The 19,934-nt window shown below is 37.9% G+C and overlaps 3 protein-coding genes across 6 annotated transcripts; 1 reads left to right on the forward strand and 2 right to left on the reverse strand.

Moving 5' to 3' along the window:
• On the reverse strand, positions 1 to 7,170 carry LOC101160592 (bcl-2-related ovarian killer protein homolog A). Of its 2 annotated transcripts, none has more exons than XM_011486849.3 (5): positions 6,784 to 7,170; positions 6,140 to 6,459; positions 5,695 to 5,823; positions 3,362 to 3,525; positions 1 to 710 (listed from the first exon to the last, which is right to left on the reverse strand). In XM_011486849.3, the coding sequence occupies exons 2-5, from the start codon at positions 6,360 to 6,362 to the stop codon at positions 585 to 587; spliced, it is 642 nt and encodes a 213-aa protein (XP_011485151.1). In that variant the 5' UTR covers positions 6,363 to 6,459; positions 6,784 to 7,170; the 3' UTR covers positions 1 to 584. The 2 variants fall into 2 exon arrangements, with proteins under 2 accessions (XP_011485151.1, XP_011485149.1); XM_011486847.3 differs by having other exon boundaries at positions 6,140 to 6,483; positions 6,784 to 7,169.
• A 4,805-nt stretch (positions 7,171 to 11,975) lies between these two features.
• On the forward strand, positions 11,976 to 15,053 carry LOC101157810 (elongation of very long chain fatty acids protein 1). The gene is made up of 8 exons (XM_004079253.4): positions 11,976 to 12,290; positions 12,806 to 12,897; positions 13,093 to 13,283; positions 13,363 to 13,443; positions 13,530 to 13,586; positions 13,669 to 13,774; positions 13,870 to 14,009; positions 14,118 to 15,053. Exons 2-8 carry the CDS (start codon positions 12,837 to 12,839, stop codon positions 14,424 to 14,426), a joined length of 945 nt encoding a protein of 314 aa, XP_004079301.1. The 5' UTR covers positions 11,976 to 12,290; positions 12,806 to 12,836; the 3' UTR covers positions 14,427 to 15,053.
• A 345-nt stretch (positions 15,054 to 15,398) lies between these two features.
• cdc20 (cell division cycle 20) lies at positions 15,399 to 19,254 on the reverse strand. Of its 3 annotated transcripts, none has more exons than XM_011486617.2 (11): positions 19,104 to 19,254; positions 18,544 to 18,733; positions 18,322 to 18,461; positions 18,156 to 18,252; positions 17,954 to 18,079; positions 17,670 to 17,866; positions 17,482 to 17,576; positions 17,147 to 17,384; positions 16,196 to 16,321; positions 15,997 to 16,114; positions 15,399 to 15,724 (listed from the first exon to the last, which is right to left on the reverse strand). In XM_011486617.2, exons 1-11 carry the CDS (start codon positions 19,245 to 19,247, stop codon positions 15,546 to 15,548), a joined length of 1,650 nt encoding a protein of 549 aa, XP_011484919.1. In that variant the 5' UTR covers positions 19,248 to 19,254; the 3' UTR covers positions 15,399 to 15,545.
• Positions 19,255 to 19,934: the final 680 nt, after the last annotated feature.

A 19,934-nucleotide genomic window follows, 5' to 3' on the forward strand; every position in this document is an offset into this window, starting at 1 on the left:
TGTCAAGGATACGGTCAAGTTTAATGAGGATATAAAAAAAATTACACACATGAATACTAAGAGGCATTCATGATACAAAACCATCCTGGTGTGTCGATGTGTGGCCATCCTCTTCTGGTTACAATTTTATTTGTTAGTCACAAAAATAAAAGGAGCTAAAATCATAAATAGACTATGTACAAATTAAAAACAATCATCAGTGTAAAAAAAATATATTCACATTCAATGTGTACCATTCAATTCTCCTTGCATTCGGTCCATTACTGGGCACAATGGGAAGCCTGTTCTTTGCCGTACCTTAAGTACTGGGAGGAAACCATCAAAGAAGTGGAGTGTCACAAAAGATAGCATTTATGCCCGTTAACATTGTGGTGATTACTCTTTGGTTGAAGGGAAATCACTCTCATGCTAAAGTGGCACAGAGACAGACAACAAGCAGACTGCTCAGGAAATGTTTGTCGGTAACCAGGTAGCAACGGACAGAAAGCAGCTGCAGATCAAACCTCATTGACCACGGCGACCATCTGCGCTCCAGCTTTTCATGACAAGTCTGAGGTTTTCAGCTCATCATATTGGCCAGCTGTTCACGTTTCCTTCATGACGTAGACGTACAGCGTAGTGAGAGCGTACTTGACAGACTCCATGATGGAGGACAACCAGGGCTGCTCTGAGGTGAGCTCCTTCTTCACCACGCATTTGGTGATCTCAGCCTGTCAAACAGGAAGCACAGACAACTTTTTCACCACTTAGTTCTTACTGTGGGGAAGCTTTTCACTGGGTTTTCCATTTTGAACACCTCAAAGGTAAAGGTTTTAGGATTTGTTGCCATAAGCATTTACAAAATCTCTTAAACAATCTTCTATCAAAATATTAAGTCAATTAGTTTATCTTAAAAAAAAATCAAACATAGTTAAAAAACAAAAACACTAAATCAGTTTTTAAGGCTGTTTTTCCAACTAAGTTACAAACAGTTATGAACCACGATGACCTCTTTAATCCCAGAATATAATATTACACCTGAAATATTGATCAAATTCATTTTATTGTAGTTATCAATTCAAGTTGGGACAATGCATTAGCAGGGCTACAACATAAATATGCCCAACCAATCCCGAGAGAACTTGCATATCCATCCATTGCTACTCAAATACACAAACATTCAATTGAAATTTAAAAAGTAGTTGAGTAATAAATAGTCAAAAAAATATAGTCACACTCACTAAAAACAGAATAAAAAGAATAAAAATATGAGAGCAATAAAAACAGAATAAAAGTAAATAAAAGCATAAAAGTGGTAAAATAAAAAAAAGTAGATGCCCGTTTAGTGACTCCTCCTCATGCCCCCTCCCCTCCCAGCGGTATTGAACAGTCTAATTGCACTCGGTGCAAAGGACTTCCTGAGTCTTTCTGTGGAGCATGGCAGAGACCGAATGCGCTCCTTTGGTCAGTGAAGAGTCGATGTATTGGTGGAAAAAGTATATTTTAGGTATGAGAACATGATCGATTTACTTTTTAACCAATTATTTAGAACAGTTTTAAATCTTGCATAGTTTTCACAGTTTCTGATATGAATGGGTAGTGTTTTCCAAGATGTCGTGCCTCTGATACTGTAGACCACAATTTCACTGAATTTGCTCCTGCGTCTTTGTAGTGTGTCACAGTCTCCTCTCGTTAAAGCTCTGCTGCGAATGTCTGCGTCTGTTTTTCAGTATATTAAATTCATTAGAGGTGGGGGAGCAAGCTCATTTAAAACCTGAAAAACGAGACAAGCAGGCAAAAACAACTGATCATTTTCCAGCATGTTATATTTATGGAGAATACATCAGTGATATTGCAAAGATTTCTCTTTTGAGCACTTTTTATGTTTTTTTAAAAACAAGGACATAAGCGACTTTAAAATGGTGTCACTTGTTTAGGACCATGGTGAGGCAATACAATAAATAACTAAAAACCATTGAGAGCACCTATCATATCTGTCATCTTTGGAAACAAGATTTGCTTTCTGACCACATTACTTCCAATTGAATCTTTAATATCAGATTATAAATGCCATTGAAATCGAATCCCTTTTTCCAGGCTTGACATTCCTGAGCTTCTTGGGATCAGTAAACTATACTCTGTACTGTCAAAAATGAATCAAATCTCCTGATGAATTGAATTAAATAGTAAAAATGTATATGAACTTGTTAAAAAATGTTTCACATGAACAGTTACTGTTGCTATTTTTATAGCAATCTTGACCTATAAAATATATTTATTTGAAATACTGTGTATTTTTCTAGCTGTTTTTCTTTTACTGAAGTGAGCCACTAGCTCTTGAGTTTTTCTGTAAAAATCTACATATTTTTAAATAAAGGTGTTTAAAACCTTTATAAAAAGTACTGTGGACACTGTTGGGAAAACAACATTCAGCTAAAAGAAAAGAATTTCACAAATAAAGAATTAAGGTCTATAAATTGATGTGATATATTTTTATTAAAGCATCATGCTTCCATTTTTGGTAGTTTAACTTGAATTACATTAGGAGCTGTAGATGTCCTGATTAAGTTAATTTGCATGCAAATGTGCAGGCACAATATGATTAAATAAAATTTGGATGTTTAGTAAAAAAAAAAACTCCCAAAAACACAAAACATCAAAAAAAACATCATCAGGCAAACATTTGTGTCCATTACCGAAACAAACTGTTGGAAATGTTGAGAAAGATACTCTACATTCAGTAATATTTTGCATAATAATTTTTCAATTTAATAATCACTATTTCTTTCTTAAATCCCAGCAAACTCCAACAGTAGATGCTGTTTAAACACTTACTTAAAAAAATCAAAATCCTTCAACACAACTTTATCCTATTCTTTAATAGGTGAAAAACACATTTTAGGTTTATGTACAAATGTGTGCATGTTAACCTGGGTTTTATAAAACAAAAGAAAATGCAGATAGTCCTCCTGGGTTATTAAACCTAAAACAAAATGTTTGCACTTTTCTTTTGCTTCAGTGTTAGAGGCACGGAGCTCTTTATGCTCAGCTAAGAGAGCTTCTGCATCCGCCTTCACCTACAAATTTAAACCTTGCTTTTAATTGTGAAGGGGCTTTGAACTCTGAATAGTAAGTGGTTTGAATAGTAACCACTAAAAGAACCACATTTTGTGATATCTTGTTCAAAGTTTACCCACTTAATTCTGATATTCAACACCGAATGCAGCACAATAAAATGAGTGTGGTTCTATCTTTAGAATACCATCTGGCAGAAATTATATAGAATTGTTTCTATTTATTTAAAATAAAATGAAATAAAACAAAATCAAAAATAAGTTGTGGCACATGTTAAAAAAATTCCTTTATAGAGAAGATCTCTCACCCATCCTCCTCTCCTTTTTAACCAGTGAACCAGGAATTTGCGAACAAACTGCCCAAGGCTGTCCACCAAGATGTGCACGGTGGTGAGGTAACCTTGTCTGACACAATCCACAGCCAGGGCTCCAGCTACTGCATACATGGACACCACCTTGCCCCATGTTATACCTAAAGAAAATTTAAAAAATAGGGGGAAAGGTTTTAGTATATCTGCAGAAACCCTTTTGTTCCTTTCACTGCAAAAACTCCATGTGGTGCTGAGTTGACCCTTGTGCTATCTTAGATGACCCCACCCTTACTTTGATGTGTTATTCCTACCATGACAAAGGTGGATGAAGGTGGAAAGATTTAATGTAATCCATGGACACCAGTGAAGATCACAAATCATTGAAGAAAAAAGGTTCAGAGCACTGTCTAGTGGGTCTAGATGACCCCACTCCCAACGTTAAAGTGCCTAGGATAGCACAAGGGTTACTGATAAGTTTAAGCTTCAACAGCTCAAACTGAAATGGAGTCTGTCTGTTGGGTTTTGGCTGAAAAAACTGAAACATTTTTAAAAGTGAAAAAAAAAAAATTCTGGCGAAGTTTCGGTCTCATTTTTAACCTAATGTGACCCATGAGGGCCAGTGATTGGACCTTGAACTGAAATAAACGGCCCATTGAAGTCGACAAACCACAGCATCTGTGTTAACTTCACTGATAAGAGGTTTTTACAACAACCCTCATGATTGAGGACAAGCCGCAAAGTCCCCGGGGGGTACTGAAAGGGGCCGCTTTAAGTTCAAAAGCATGTGGATCGATGTAGCTGGAAAGACAAGTCCAAACTGGGTCTTTTTACCATCAAGACAGGGACATAAAGACTTTCATTGGATGAGATTAAAGGCACATGACTAATTCTAGGTATTCTTTCCAGAATACCAGGGACAATTCTAACAGGTTTAAGTGTTATGGTGGAGGACTGAATGACCTCCCTTAGCCTGGCTTGCTTCGTCATGAATGCCTCTGGAGCTGCGGGTGAGCTTAAACGAGATAACCCATGGAAACTGTCAGCGTATGTCAAGGCTAACTCTCTACTGAGAAGCAGTCCAAGAATAGAGATGAGATTGCCAGGGATAAAGACATGGGGGGGGGGTGAACAGGAGTGGGAGGAAGGAGGAAAAAAAAAAAAAACAAAGAAACCAGTCACGCAGATTATAATGATGGATTTATCGGATGTTATTTCTTTTCACAAGAAACGACTTTAAAGTCCAGACAGACAAAAAGATTTGACTTGTTCTATTTATATCCCTCCATCCAACAAGGCTGGAGCAGACGTGGGTTCACAAGTTTGTTGTTTTTCAGAAGGAATCCCACGCCGTTTCTAAAAATTACAGTCTTGTGATGTCACATCAGAGGAACATCGGGCCAGAGCACAAGTTTAAAAAAAAAAAAAAAAAGACATTAGGCCAGTCGGTTTTCCAGGCAACAATCCAAATGTTCTTCATCATGCTGCAGACTCTCATCTCTCCCTGAAGGGTTCTGCAGTCACTTTTATGGTTTACTTCAAAATGTTACAGCTTTTTATAGTAAACTGAAGACAAATGTCCAGAAAATTGTAACTATAAAAACTATAAAAATGACCTTTAGGATTTTTCATTTAAGGTGGTTCTAACATGGCAAAGATTCGTCCAACATTTACACTCCAGTTTTATACTGAGGATGCTATTATTTAAATAAATTCATGAAAGGGGATTCTTAACTTGGGATTAACAGAACGATTGGCATAAAAAGTGGAAATATTAAGGTTAGTTGATAACTCTTTGTTTAATTCTGAACTGAAGCCGTCAAAGAGAGGAACAAAGCTTAAAGGGGCTTAAACAGAAGCAGAACATGCCTAGTTAGTGTCTCCATGTTTCCAATTGATGCTTAGATAACCAGCTAATTCACTTACTGCTCATGCAGCCTTATGTAAGACTCTCAGAGCAATTTTCTTTTTAATTAACATTATATTTTATTGAATCACTACCCAAATTTGGATGCAGAAAATGAGCCTTTGTGGGATTGTTTCCTGACAAAGTTGCTTGTTGAAGATCTTAAAATAAATGGTAGAAAGTTACTTTGGTGTGAGTTTTTTCTTTTCTTTTTTAACTTCAAATTATTTTCGACTGAGTTTTATTGGAAGTTTCAAGGTAGAAAACAGCATCTGATTTCAACCCACTCACCCAAAGAGCCAATCTGACCAGATGAAAACCGCAAAAGCCTTAAATTTTCATGTTCTGTCTGATCTCTTTTGGCTTCTTCAATTGTGTGCTTACGATCCCCAACATTTCCAAGGTGACCGCATCTCCTTTGCTGTACCTGCTGAGAAAATTTCTGTTGCCACACCAAGGAAGGCATCTGAAACCACGTTCTCCATGGCAACAGAAATGTTGAGCTGCCGTGCTACGTTCCTGTACAGACCAGGCTGTATGCACTCCAGCTCGTCTCCTAGGAACAGGAAATCGGCAGAGACAAAAGATGGGGACAGTCTATTAGCAAGAGTTGTGTGAAAATGAGACATAAAGAAGATAAAATAAATAAAACTGACTGATTCAGTTTATTCCTTTTTCCAAAAGTGATTTCCAACAGTTTTTGTGTCTAAATCCAATTCAAAAAAGTTTGAAAATTTGACATGATTAATTAAGTCTTCCTGCTATAATTTGCCATCCCCCTAAAATAAATGAAAACAGAGCAACATTCCTGATTTACATTGACAGGACTCTAAACATTTCAGTGAATATTAACTTTATGTATTGCATCTTACCTAGACACAGAAGAACCATAGTCACCTCGGAGAGTGCCGCATTGGAGGGAGAGAAATTAATTTCGGCTTTGGACCACCCCATCCCATTTTGGTGGAGTCTGGACAGGATGTAGTCTCTGCACAACGCTTTCGACTGGGTCACCAGCTCCTTCTCAGACAGCGATCGCTCAAACACATCCAGGACCTCAGCCGCAAAAACAGAGGAACGCCTCAGAACATCCATGTCCTCCCTGCTGGGGATGTGGGTCAGGGAGTCTGACCTCTCAGGGATCAGCTGTGTAATCAAGAGCGTCCTCTTTTTCCTCTGGGATCAGCCAAGTCTAGTGATGAGGGTCAAACGGCACCTGTAAGGACAACATGACTGGGTAGCTTTCAGCACATTGATCTTCAGTCACATATGTAATCAGATTAGTAATATTTATCCACAATATTGGTCCGTATTCATAGCAAATGTGGGTGTATCTAAAACTGACCAGAAACTTACATAAGAAAGTGATGGAGGCGTTATTGTTGAGTCATTGATGGTCAAGTTAGATTGGATTATGCAACAAGCACATGCTAAAATGGGAAATGCTGCTCATGTTCATCTGATATATTTATTTATTTTTTAAATAAAAAAGACCAAAAAGAAAATTCCCTCTCACCATCTGCATTGCTGCTCCTTCCAGATGGCACCAAAATAAACTTCATCCTTATTGATCCATGGGTGGAAAAGAAAACTCCCAGCAGTTCTTGTCCAAAAAAACAACCGATAAAAATGTTTGCAAATTCCTCTGCCTGGTTTGGGCAAATCAAACAATCTTTAAAGGAAGTTCTGGTTCGGACCTAAAAGGTCCAATAGCTCCCGGAACAGCAGCGACCCTTTGAAGCGAGCGAGTCAGCAGGAGGACGCCTACCTGTTCTAACTTCCCTTGTTGCGCCACAAGGTATGTTAGTTTTGCAGCCGAAGGCATCCCAGAGGGGCGGTGTGGTTCCCGCCTGTCCTGTCCAAGTGGCTCAAACTGACACCCGCGCGGCAAGAGATTGACGAATCAACCGAACCTGCATTCTCATTCACAAGTAAGCGCGGATTGTCTGTTGTCACGCTTCACGCGCATTTATGTCACAGATAAGAGGTCTTTAACAGGCTAAAGGAAATCTGCTTCATGCGGGATTGAAATGACGCTGGTTTTATAGTCAAGCAATAATAATAATAAAAGTATGTAAATACAGATCTGCTCTGTGATTTAAAAATAAAAAAAATAAACCTTTTGTTTCGTATATGGGGGATTTTTGTCAAGTTAAATGCGTAAACTTAAATAATTATGAGGTATTCCGAAGTGTACTTGTTTGGTTATTTGTTTGTTTGTTCATATGATTATAATGTTGAAGTATACACTCTGTCATTCAATTAAAATCTTAGATTACTGGTAATTTAAAAAGCTTTAAAACTAAGTAGAAAACTCTGAGATTGAAAAACAGCTAGATGTCGCTGTTTCTCACTTTTACAGCAGATTAAAAAGTCTCCAGTTGACCTCAACTGACCTGTGGACCTTTCAAGTTGGGGAAGTAAATAATACAATAATACAGTAAATAATAAATACAAAATTGAAAAAGAAGGAATTTTTTTTACAGAAACTCTTTATATTTGATGGCATGCATTAAAGAAAATTATATGTAACTGTGTCTAAAAAGGACAAGCTTAAAAACATCCTGCAGGCTACAAAAGTCAAGAGTTTTAACAGCAAATTTGCATCACAGTCAAAGATATTTAGCTTAAATTAAAGTTTTAAAGCTTAGTTTACTTTATATTGTAAATCAATTTGGTTAATTTAACTTAAAATATAGACTTCACACCAGTTTGGATTTTTAAAAATTAATGATTTCAAGTTTTTTGTTTTATTTACTTTTTCAAATGAAGGCCATATTTTGTTTACGTAGGACAGAAGAAGACCTTATCCAAAAAAAAGAAGTTATGTAAAGAGAATTGCTGCTTGTGGACTTGCTATTGTTTTGTTAATAATGACCTGAAACCATCCAATTCATGAATAGGCTTTGCTTTTTTAATTCACCAATTGATTAAAAAGCCTCAATATTTCCACAGAATAGCTTTTTTGCTTAATAAAACAATAAAAGTCACCCTTGCCGTGTTATTCAAGAACATTCTCTTGTTTTTTTCCATCTTGGGAGGCTGCTACCTAAATGTTTCACATTCCTGCAGCGGGAATTCCTGAATTATTTTTTGAAGAACAGCATTGGATGAAAGAAGGCCTTGCCTCCACAGATTTGCATGTTTTAATATTTAAATCGACAAATGTGTAAATGAGAAAAACAACCTTTTACTTTTTGCTTGTAGTGGTAAATTTTCCATAGCGTTTTAACTTTTCCACAACATTAGGTATGTGTGAAATTTAAACAACAACTTTAAACCAAAAACACTCATTTTACTAAGTTCAACTGTTTTTTTATTGCACATTGATGAACTTGATTCTATAGTTCTTTTCATTTAGACTTAAGCTTCCTTGATAGTCTATGACACCCTTTTCTACAGAAAGATCTAGCGAGCCTGCCAAACATTCCCTTTTAAACTCCTTTATTCTTTAAAAAAAATGATCACCAATGCATGATAAATAATAAGAAATGCATTTTTCAGATTCATTCTTCTAATCAAATTTTGGATGTAACATGTTTCTCAGAGATTTTTCTTCCCCTGATCTGTTTTTAGAAAACTCAGTATTTGTTTGTTGCACAATAAAGTTAATTTTTTAAGCAAAATAAAACAATTAACATGGTGTTTGGAAATGTAAAATTAAAGGTTTTGGTTGGGGTGTTCAGTTACCCAACAACTGTGTGTGTGAGGTCAAAAAGGTCTCTTTGACCTGTGGGGCAGGATTGTTTTTCAAGATATGAAATTCCTGCATTTTAAACAAAGATAAATAAACACAAACTAGAGTGAGAATTCTGCAAAGAAATGCTATCTTTGTTTGTGTTATGTACACGTCTTAATTTTTGTGAGTACAGAATGTGAAGACACAAACAAGTTAAATATTATTGGGATCAAAATATATTTGAATTTAGAAAGCCATGCAAGGATAGATGTCTGGTATTTATGTGATTTTTTATCAACAGACAAAACAAAATAACAAAATATGACGGAAAAACACAAAAAAACAGAGAGATATTTGCTAAAATCTGGTAGTCACTGTACCAGGAAGCGATAGTGTTTTCATAACAGCAAGCTTGACCTGGAGTGTTGGGAAGTTCAGGGTGATGGGAGTTCAGAGACAAGAAGATTTGCAAAAAAACAAAAACAAAGAAAAAACAAGGCAGACAAACCCTCCATTAAAATTAAGTTGAAGCTCTGAGACAAGGAAAAGTCCTTGCACTGAGAAGCTAGTATTTTTCTAGAGCATATTTTATAAAGGAGATTTGACTGGAACCATTGGTTTCTGTGCTTTAACTTTCTCCACTGATGTAGATCTTTTAGAGAATTGTTATCTATATATTAAATCTACAATAAAAAAGCACCACAAACCAAAGTTTTCTGTTTTTTTCAGCAATACACCATCTTCCTCCAATGACCAAATGTAGGAGTTCTTACTTTGTGGGGCAACAAGGGAGCTATTGATAAAATCAAATAAAAATAATGATAATAATAGAAGCATGTGACATTCTCTTTACTGGATCCGAAATGTCATTACAGTTTTCAGAAAATGACATCATGTTTGGATGCCATACAGTGACTGGTAAACCAGGCATGCTTGTTTTAATACCATGGATGTTTTCCAAAGAATATTTTTTTCTTTTTATGTTAAGAAATGCCATCGTAGTATTGGGAAATCAGAAAGAAGAACTTGTTGGGATCACTTACTTAACTTACTATCAGGTTTGTGATATTTTGCCTTCGCTTCCATCCTTGAACTTGCCAGCAGAGTTAAAGACAGTAAGATTTTTTGTTTTTGAAAAGTCATAAAATTATTAATTTGTTGGACAGAAAATGGAAAATTCCTTGTTTTGACTAAACATTTGACATACCCTCTTGTTTCCTTGAAGCTGTGCACACAGTTAGTTTAAAGAGGTTCACTGACATTTCCTTTTATAAAATCTGTTGGGTTCAAAAAATTATAAATGACTTCTGTCTCTGAACCCTAAAAATAGAACTTAGTTGGTAAGTGTGTGTGACGGTCTGACAAGTATAAATAACTTAAGAAATATGTTGGCTTGATATTTGTTTTAGCTGCAAAGAACAAAAGGAATCTAAATGGAATATTCCATTCATAAAAAAAACTCACAACATACAAACATGATCATTTTTAGTTTTTGTATTTTTATTTTTTTATTTTAAGGAGATTTGTGCAGACCAGTAAAGAAAAAGCCAACTTGAAGCCAATCCTAAATTGATTCAGATGCCAAAAAAGTGTAATATATTAGTTCCTGTCAACATTCCTCTTTCTTTCCGAATTTCACTTGCAGTGGTTCCATAAAAATTTTTAGTTTTAGCTTAAAAGCTGCACTTTTGCATCAAATCGAACCCTGGATTTTGCACAATTTTAAACACAATGAACTGCACAACCTTACACTGTATTATGCAACACAGAGCTTTGCAGGGTAACACAGTCGACACATTTTAGTGCTTTTGGAAGCCATGTGAGCTTCTGTTAAGTAACAGGTATGTCATAAACAAACACATGTTCAGGTTCTATATGTTCATTGAATTACCCTTGCTGTTATCAAGCCATCACAATCGCAGGATGCTGCTGCCGTGGATGGAAGATTTTTGTCCATTCTCCACTGACCTGAGAGCTCCATTTTATACGGTTTCACCAATTTCAGTGAGTGGATTCAGGTGATAGACAAAGCCCTGACTCAAATCTATATTAAATTGTCACATGAGCACAAAGAACAGGGATTTTTTTGTGTTGGGAGGAGATTTAAAAACAAAAAAACAGAAAATCATGCATTTAGAGACAAAGCTATAACATCCCTGCTCAATTTAAATGTTTTACCATCTCTCAATGAAACGCCGTTGTCCTCATCCTACTGGTTGAAGAACAGCTCATTGTTTTAAAGATGCTTTTCTGCACATTCTTGATAGCCCCAACAGGACCACCATTTTTGTGTCACCGGTTGCTCAACATGCATGTCAATATTAACTGGCATGGCATTTTCTCACACATGAACAAGTTTAGTGAAAATTTTTGCATAATCTCACGTGTGCAGCTTCAGCTGAATTAGCCATCAAAAAGTTGGAGATCAAGTTTTTGTTCTGGGCAAAATACTAGATTGTACTACGCCACATTTTGGGTGCATCTAGTCCTTCACTTACATTTCCCCATATGCAACAATATGTAAATAGTAACACCCCCGCCATGTCTCGTGCGCAGATGCCATCCATTCCAGCCGTCCTTTTGTCCAGCTCACACGTTGCACAGGAAAGCTCCATCCAAGTCTCACACCCATCGTGCTTGGGGAACAGGTAAAACCAGAGCCGCTGGAGAGATGGGAACCAAGCCTTGAAGCTACAACCCAGGAGAGGTTGAGCAAGACCAAATGTCAAGTTGGCGGTGAATGTATCACACCTGATTCAACCTTTAACCCAAATCATGACCAGTGGAAGTCCCCAGAGAAGTTTTATAACTTTGACCAAATCCAAGCTTTGTTTATGTTAAACCATGTTTGGTTAAAATACTATGTTTTTCTTTAAATTTATATTTTTTATTTACTGACCATTCACTGACCTGTGGAATATTGCGCCTTAACTTCTATCTCTTTGGTCCCACCCCCTTCATGACCACTAATCAATCTGTCCAATCACAAGCAAGCTGAGAGAGCACAGAAAGGTGGAGCCTGGCACTGAAACAGGGTGTGGTTCTGAAACTTTCATGGGCTGTAGTAGTGGCATGGGGTTTAAATTGAGCTGAATGGGGCTGATCCCATAGTTACCACAGCTGATCTGTCACTTTCACACGCTTGCTCTCCTGGCTCAGAGCTTCAGCCGCCCGTGTTTGCCCTTTCATGAGAAGGACAAGTGGAGTCTACTGCCGACAGTTGAGTTTCGCCTGTACCTGCTGACTCACCTCATCCGTTGGATCATCTAAACAGAGGGCTGACTGTTCTGGCTGTGTAGCTGCTTTCCTCTTCAACAGGGGAGCCTGGGACTTTCATTCATAGAGTGAGTTATCATCTCAAGAACTTGTGTTTCCTGTGAGAAAGTTTGAAACTGAGTTTTTGAGGAGTGGGTTTTGTCGTTCTCTCTTTGAGTAGTTTAAGATAAATTCCATTTAGATGAGGTTAGCATCAGCTCACATCTGTGTATCTTATTTTTGGTTGGGTGTATGGCGCAAGTCCTTTGACTCACCTGTTTGACTCGCCAAGTTAGTCAGCTTAACTTGAATATAATAGTAGGTTCAGGGATTTTTTTTTTTAAGGTGACTAGTTACCAAAACATTTTTTTAAAAATATATATATACAGAAGAAACGCCCTGGGCTGGGTGGGAATTTCTTTTTAAAGATTTTCCATGTTTGATTGTGGCAGCCAGGGTCACTCATGGACATTTGATTATGCTCTGCAGCTGTCTCCTGTTTGTTCAGTCAATGGGGCAGCAGGTGTACAAGTGGCTTTGTTGCCGCCCAACCTTGCTCTGATCTACTTTATCAAACACAATTCTTTTTTTTATTGTGTTTCAGAGGTTGAATAAATAAAAGACAAGCTGCAACCATGCTGCACAAAGCAGTCTCCAGCGTTGTAAAGTTCCATGGCTATCTTCAGTCAAGGATTGGTGAGTATCTTCAGCAATGTCTTTGCCTCTGTGCTCCGTTTATTCAATTTTGAAGCATCACGTAACTCTGGGCAGAAAAACACAGTTTACTCAACAAGTTGGACATTGCTGCTTTAAAAACCGGCCCAGATGTTGGTGATTGTGTCACACATTGAGTCACTAATGAGGGGGTGTGTGTATGTGTGCATTTTCCAGATTCCAGGGTCAGGGACTACCCTCTAATGCAGAGCCCTGTGCAAATGTCCACCATCCTGGTGGCCTACGTCGCCTTGGCAGTGTACGTCGGACCCCGCCTGATGGCAAACCGCAAACCTTTCGGTCTCAACAGAGCTATGATCATCTACAACCTCAGCATGGTTTTACTAAATGCCTACATTGTGTATGAGGTACTGAAGACGACTATTTGCTAACTCGTTTTAAAGTGTTTTTTGTTTGAAATAAATCTACTTCAAATTTGATGCTCAGTTTTTGATGTCTGGATGGGCCACCACCTTCACGTGGAGATGCGACCTCATTGACCCCACCACCAGCCCACAGGCTCTCAGGGTAAGAAGAGCTACACTTTTGAAAAGGAATCATTACTTAAGGATTATTCCTGTATTTTACACGGCATCCTTTCACTGTCCCCACAGATGATTCGAGTTGCTTGGCTGTTCTATTTTTCTAAGTTCATTGAACTTCTTGACACAGTAAGAACGTCTATTTTAGCTACTTTCCTCATTCAATCATTTATTTTGAATAATTAAAACGCATCATCTTCTTTTATTGTAGGTGTTTTTTGTGCTGAGAAAGAAGCAAAGCCAGATCACATTTCTTCATGTCTTTCATCACTCTTTCATGCCCTGGACATGGTGGTGGGGTGTCACCCTGACCCCTGGTGAGCCTTTTCCCCACAATCAAAAACACATATTCAATGCTGACGCATTAAGTTTCAGCTGACCCTTTTTTTTCCCCCCCTTTCTTTCTTCCAAGCTGGAGGAATGGGATCCTTCCATGCCATGGTCAACTCGGTGGTTCATGTGATCATGTACACCTACTATGGACTCTCTGCTGCAGGGCCTCGCTTTCAGAAGTACCTGTGGTGGAAGAAGTACATGACTGCCATCCAACTTGTAAGACTCACTATTAACTTATTCAAAGAAATGTTATGAAATATGTCTGATCACTGAAAGCTCTGCTAACTCTAAAAGGTTTTTTTTGTCTCCATTACATTTTTGCAGATACAGTTCATTCTGGTGTCCATTCACATCAGCCAGTACTACTTCATGGAGAATTGTGACTACCAGGTTCCCCTGTGGATCCACCTTATCTGGATTTATGGAGTCCTCTTCTTCTTCCTCTTTGCCAACTTTTGGGTGCAGGCCTACATAAAGGGCAACCGGCTTCCCATAGTTGAGCACAAGACAACGCAGAATGGCTCCGTCAGTGACTCCCAGACTGTGGTGGCCAACGGGAAACGCTGCCAGAATGGGAACGCTCACCAATACCCCAATGGTAGATGCATCATTGGGAAAGTGAAGGAAATATAACCTTGCCTTTTTTACAAGGAGGCAATGAGTTATTTTATGTTTCCGCCTTGAATATGCAATTAATCAGTCATAGCTTGTGGCAGAAATTACCTCAATTTGTATGCAACTCTAGTCTTCTGTGAAATAATCACAATAGGGGGATATGATTGGCATACTTTTTGCCACTGATCTCTTCTTGCAACACAATGTAAGATGCTTAACTGTGTAGAACACTGAAAATTGGTGCTCATGTTGTCACTGATAGTATTCTTTGGCTCATGCTTGTCCTGCAGCACTGTTTGGTTTGCATGGCCTTTGTTGCATGGGAGTATGGCACGGTTTCCACTGAAGACTAGCACATGTAAATAGCTACAGTCATGCAAAGAACATTCATTGTAAATGTCATTTAATTTTCTTTTATTTATCTTTTGAAATAAAATGTTTTAGGTAAAGGTGTTCCTGAAAGCAGTTATGGTGTGCACACCCCACCCCATTTTCTGTTTAGAGAATTATGGAAATGTTATACTGTATATTACAGTATTAAGTCATTTTTGGCATGTCACACACTGCTGTAAAGTCCAGGCAGTTGTGTGTTGCTGTTGTCTGTACTCAATGCAATAGGTTAATAAAATTCAAAAAAAAATTGACTACAGCTTCTATTAAATGTCAATGTGGACTGCAGTGTCTAGAAATCCCCTGGTTGAATCTCCTTTAGCAGTTTTGTGGAAATGCTTGAATACAACCCCCAAACTTTATGGAAAAATCCATTGTCAAGTTCCATAATAAACCTGGTACTTAAATTTGTTCAGAGATGAAATAAATGTAAATCCAAAAACGTCTTTTTAAAGAGCAACGTTTCCAGGGATGTCTTAAACCAAACCAGAAATTGTGAAGAAACTTTCTAAAACTTAAAATACCATCACTCCTGCAGAGACTGGGGGTTAATGCAACATACAAGCCAACTTTGTCAAAAATAAAGTTATGTATACCCACAAATGTTCAGATCAGTTTATTGAAGTAAAATATGCAAAAATGCAAGTCATTCAAATACTTACTGGAAAAACCTATTTGAAAACCCGTCAGTTCGTCATTTTCAAATCCCCTCAGAAAAACTTAAAAAAAAATAAAAATAAAATAAAACTATCGAATAGATTGATGCATCCCACTGCTCGTCGATTTGGTCAACTTCTCTTTTGCTTTCTTCTTAACGGGATCCAATTCAAAGCTCTTCCATAGGCGAATAGTTTCATCCCCAGCGACACTTGCGATGGTGGAGCCGTCAGGGCTTAGAATGACACTGAGAACTCTGTCCTCGTGCCCTAAACCAAAGACAATGAATCAACAGATTAGTTGCTGGGTTATAGAATGCCCCAAACATCTAGTCACAGCTTGGGTATGTGAAACATTTGCTCTGAAACCTGCTAAAATTTCATTTTTTTTTTTTAATAATTGAAGAAGAAATGGACAGGCAACTACTATCATTATGGCCACCATTTTTGAGCATTGACTAGACAAAGTCTAGGAATTATGTGCAGCTTTACTTTGGAATGTTTATGTGAACTCTGCAAATAAATTCAAAACTACTACTTGCCATTTAACTCAGCCACTTTGGAAAAAGATGGGTATTTCCAGATGACAACATTGTTGTGGGCATATCCATGTGCAGACACCAGCTCCTTGTAGTTGGGTGCAAACACCAACGATGAGACCTGTAACAAGAAAAGTTATACAAAAAGAACAAAAAATGCACAAAGGACAACAGAATAGGATTTTTTAAGCATATCGCGTACCTGCGACTGTGTGTCTAGTGAACTGATGCAGGAGCCACTATTGACATTCCAAATGCGGATGTGGCGATCACTGGTGCCCCCTCCTGACGCAAGGATATTTGACTGCCATGGACACCAGGCCAATGCCTACAAGTGTAAAGAGCATTGATAAACCACAATTAAATTACATTGGCATTGCAATATTGAGTAAAGTTCTAAGTATTTAGAGGAAAGAAAAAAAAAAAAAAACCTGTGTTTGTGAGATTATATATATATATAAAAATGTAGGGATTGGTTTGTTTTATACAGAGGAGAAAAAGCAAACACCTAAAATTCTTCAAATATTTCCTTTCATCTTGGAATGTCTAAAGAACCGCTCCCCTGGTTATTTCTGACCCCCAGGTCTCTACCTCACGTGTTTTAGTTGCTTCTGCAACACCTGACGCAATTCTTTAAAGAATTAGACAAAGAAGACAGACAGGGAGGACAGATGCCCAAAATTAGGAAATGTAACTTTAACCATTGCTACAATTGTTTACCAAAAGCAAATATCTAATCAGATCCCCATTTTCTCTACAATAAAAAAAAGCTAAATACCAAATTATGCATAATTTAAATATTTAGTACAGTTGTACAGACCCCTTTTTCTTAAAAAAAATAAATAAATAAGTTAGGGTATGTGGAATATACCACAAACAGAGAGGACCACATTACACCTTTCTGATATTTTTCTGTTACACTGATGTCATTGTGGGTCCTTATTTGTTATTTACAAGGCCAAATGCTGTTAGTTTTACATATTAACCTAATCCTGACCCTATCGTCCTCCAGGTCTGTGAAAAGCCAAGAAAAAGAGTTCAGTACTGGCCCTGAGTATTTAGAAAATTACATGTGAATGGTGATTTATTTATTTATTTATTTTTTTAACTGACCAGCTTTAGAACACAGTCTGAGCACTGCAGAGTGACTCACCTTCACAGCTCCCTGATGTTCACTCCAGCAATTAACAAACTGGGTGTCGTTGCCGGCACTGCCCTCATGCACGCGTGGCCACACACACACCAAATTGTCATTTCCTCCACTGGCTAGGTATCTGCCATCAGGGGACCACTGAAGCCCACACACCTCCTGTGTGTGAGTGGTGAGTGTGAAGATGTGATGGTCTGCCACCCTTACATCATGGTGATGTATATGTCCTGATCTGGAGCCACTGGGGTTTCCAACAGAATTCAGAGAAGCACATATTGATTCAATGGTTTGAAGAGTAGAAGCAGGAATGAATGGGTTTTTACAATCATGTACTGTACCTGGAAAGAATGTGGTCATTCCAACTGAGACTGCCAACTCTTGCTGTGTGACTAGACATGCTGCGCAGGCGCTTCTGATTCTCAACATCCCACAACTAAAAAGAGAGAGGGGGGGGGGGGGTTATTGAATCATACTGAGGGACAATATGAACAAATATTTGATGTAAATTTACATCTGAAAGACATACCTGGACTTTGCAGTCACTGGTACCTACAGCCAGGTAACTTCCATCCTTGGTCCAGGACAGTGAACAGATATAGTCCTCCTCACGCTCCATCCTCATAAGAAGAATTATGTCACCTTTAGTGGCATCCCACAGGTACACGCTGTTATGAAGAGCCACCGCTAGTATGTTGTGACTGCCCCAGTCAAGAAGGTTTAAATCTACACAGGGGAAACAAAAAGAAGCCATGTTACATACAACTAAATCTAAAATCTTCAGGTGTTATTTATTGGAAGGAGGCTTCTTACAGAAGTCATTTCGAAGATCTGGAGCATCCAATATTCTGTCAGGAGTTGAAGAGATGTATCTTGTCTTCTTCGTTGAGGCAGGTGTTGAACCTTGGCTGTAGAGAACTTTTAAATTGTTTTGGTAGCCTGAAGGGGGAATTACGCAGTTAGAAATGGAGGATCACAGGAAAAAAAATGAACCTTTGGGTGACACTAAAGGTACCTTCAGGTGCGTTTAGTGGCTTTCCTCCAAAGTGCAGAATCTTTGCATCTTCAATATTGTATCCATTAAGTGATACAGACCAAGCTTTTTGGCTTTCCTATGAACACAGAAGAACTTGTAATAAACAAATTTAGATTTAGGGGTTCATGAGGGGTTCATAACTTACCAATGTGCTTCCTGCTGTGTTGGCATCCAATGGTTCGTTCTCCTTTGTAAGCAGGAAGTTTGCCACATCCATTTGTTTGCTGTTTCTTGTAGGAATGAAGCGATCCCCACCAATCTTTGAGGGGGTTTTCTTACTTTTCCCTTCAAAATAAAATGCAAAAAAGGTTATTCGACATGCTAGCTGCTTTTATATCCTGCAACTAAGTTTATCTAAATGCCAAACCTGGTGTTTTGCTCGGTGTTTTAGAAGAACTCAGAGACACGTTGGTGGGTTTTCCAGGCGACAGACCGTTTAGGCTGGATGTGTTGGAAGAGCTGGCCTTCCTCTGCCACCTCGCCATGGGAGCGTTTAGGATGGGCATGTCCAGTTTCAAAATACTCTGGATGTCGTTCTCAAACCCAAACTGCGCCATCTAATCCACGTTTCACACAGACGTGGGAAACACGAAACGTAGAATTTTAAATACTTTGATTTAAACTGATTGAATTACTCAAGTGTTTGTTAAGCGGTATGCTAATCCAATCAATATGAGCTTCAGTGTTAGCAAAACAGCAACACTGTACCCCAATAGCATAAACATTTACATTTTGCATTTAGAAAAGAACGTAAGCCAGCAGTCGTACGGATATCCTAAGCTCTTAATTGTTTTTATTATTAAGATTAGCTAACTGACACACAAGTCCGTCTCTGTCCAGAGACGTAAAACAAAGAACAAATAAATTACCGAAATCAATAACCTTAGTTAAGAATTTAAAAAGTATAAAATTGCAGGCTAACCTCACCTTTAAGAAACAAGTAGAATTCAGCGAAACATTCAACTCGTCTCCGTCTCTACATTGAAGTTCCGCAGGTGCGCGGTGACACAGTTTAAAATCCCCAAGGCTGTAATTTGATTGGTTGACTGAACGCGCAGCCGTTAACACCATGGCAACGTCTTCAAATTCATTGGTCAACGTCACTTCCTTTAAGGAACTCCAAGGCAAAATTATGCTCCTTGATTTTTTTCTGTTGCCACCTGTTGGCCAATAAATATAACGTAAATGCAATTTGGATAAACAAAATAAAATGAATACTGGATTAAATGTTGATTTTCATACGTTTCGAAATATCTTCATACATTCTTAGATTGAAAAAATTAGGTGAAGCGGTCAGGAGCCCTTTCCATAAATTATTTTAGTTTGTTTTTGACTACCCCCCCCCCCCCCCACACACACACACACAATATCTGTCTGTTTTTAATTCAAAGATTTAAAAAAACATTTGTGTGAAGAAGGGCTTACTTCTAAATAACGTAAAAACGGTTGTTCAAAGCAACAACTTTTTGGTTTTGAAAGTTTTTATTTAACATTTTAGGTCAAATATGTTTTTTAAAATATGTTCAACCCAAAAGACCTTCACCTCTTATCTTTTCAGCTGTTGGACAGAGCAAGAAAAAAAATCTGTTTCTTAAAGACCCACTCCGATGAAAATTAGCATTGTTCGTGTTTTTAACGGGTTCTTGGTTACTTTCCACTGCGCAATACTATAATATATTCTCCAATGTTACATTTTGTGATAAATTCTCCACTGTGCAAAACTCAATATAATAATATTGATATTTACTTATTCCTGTA

The sequence above is a fragment of the Oryzias latipes genome, chromosome 17 (genome assembly GCF_002234675.1).
Source record: "Oryzias latipes chromosome 17, ASM223467v1".
NCBI lineage: Eukaryota > Metazoa > Chordata > Actinopteri > Beloniformes > Adrianichthyidae > Oryzias > Oryzias latipes.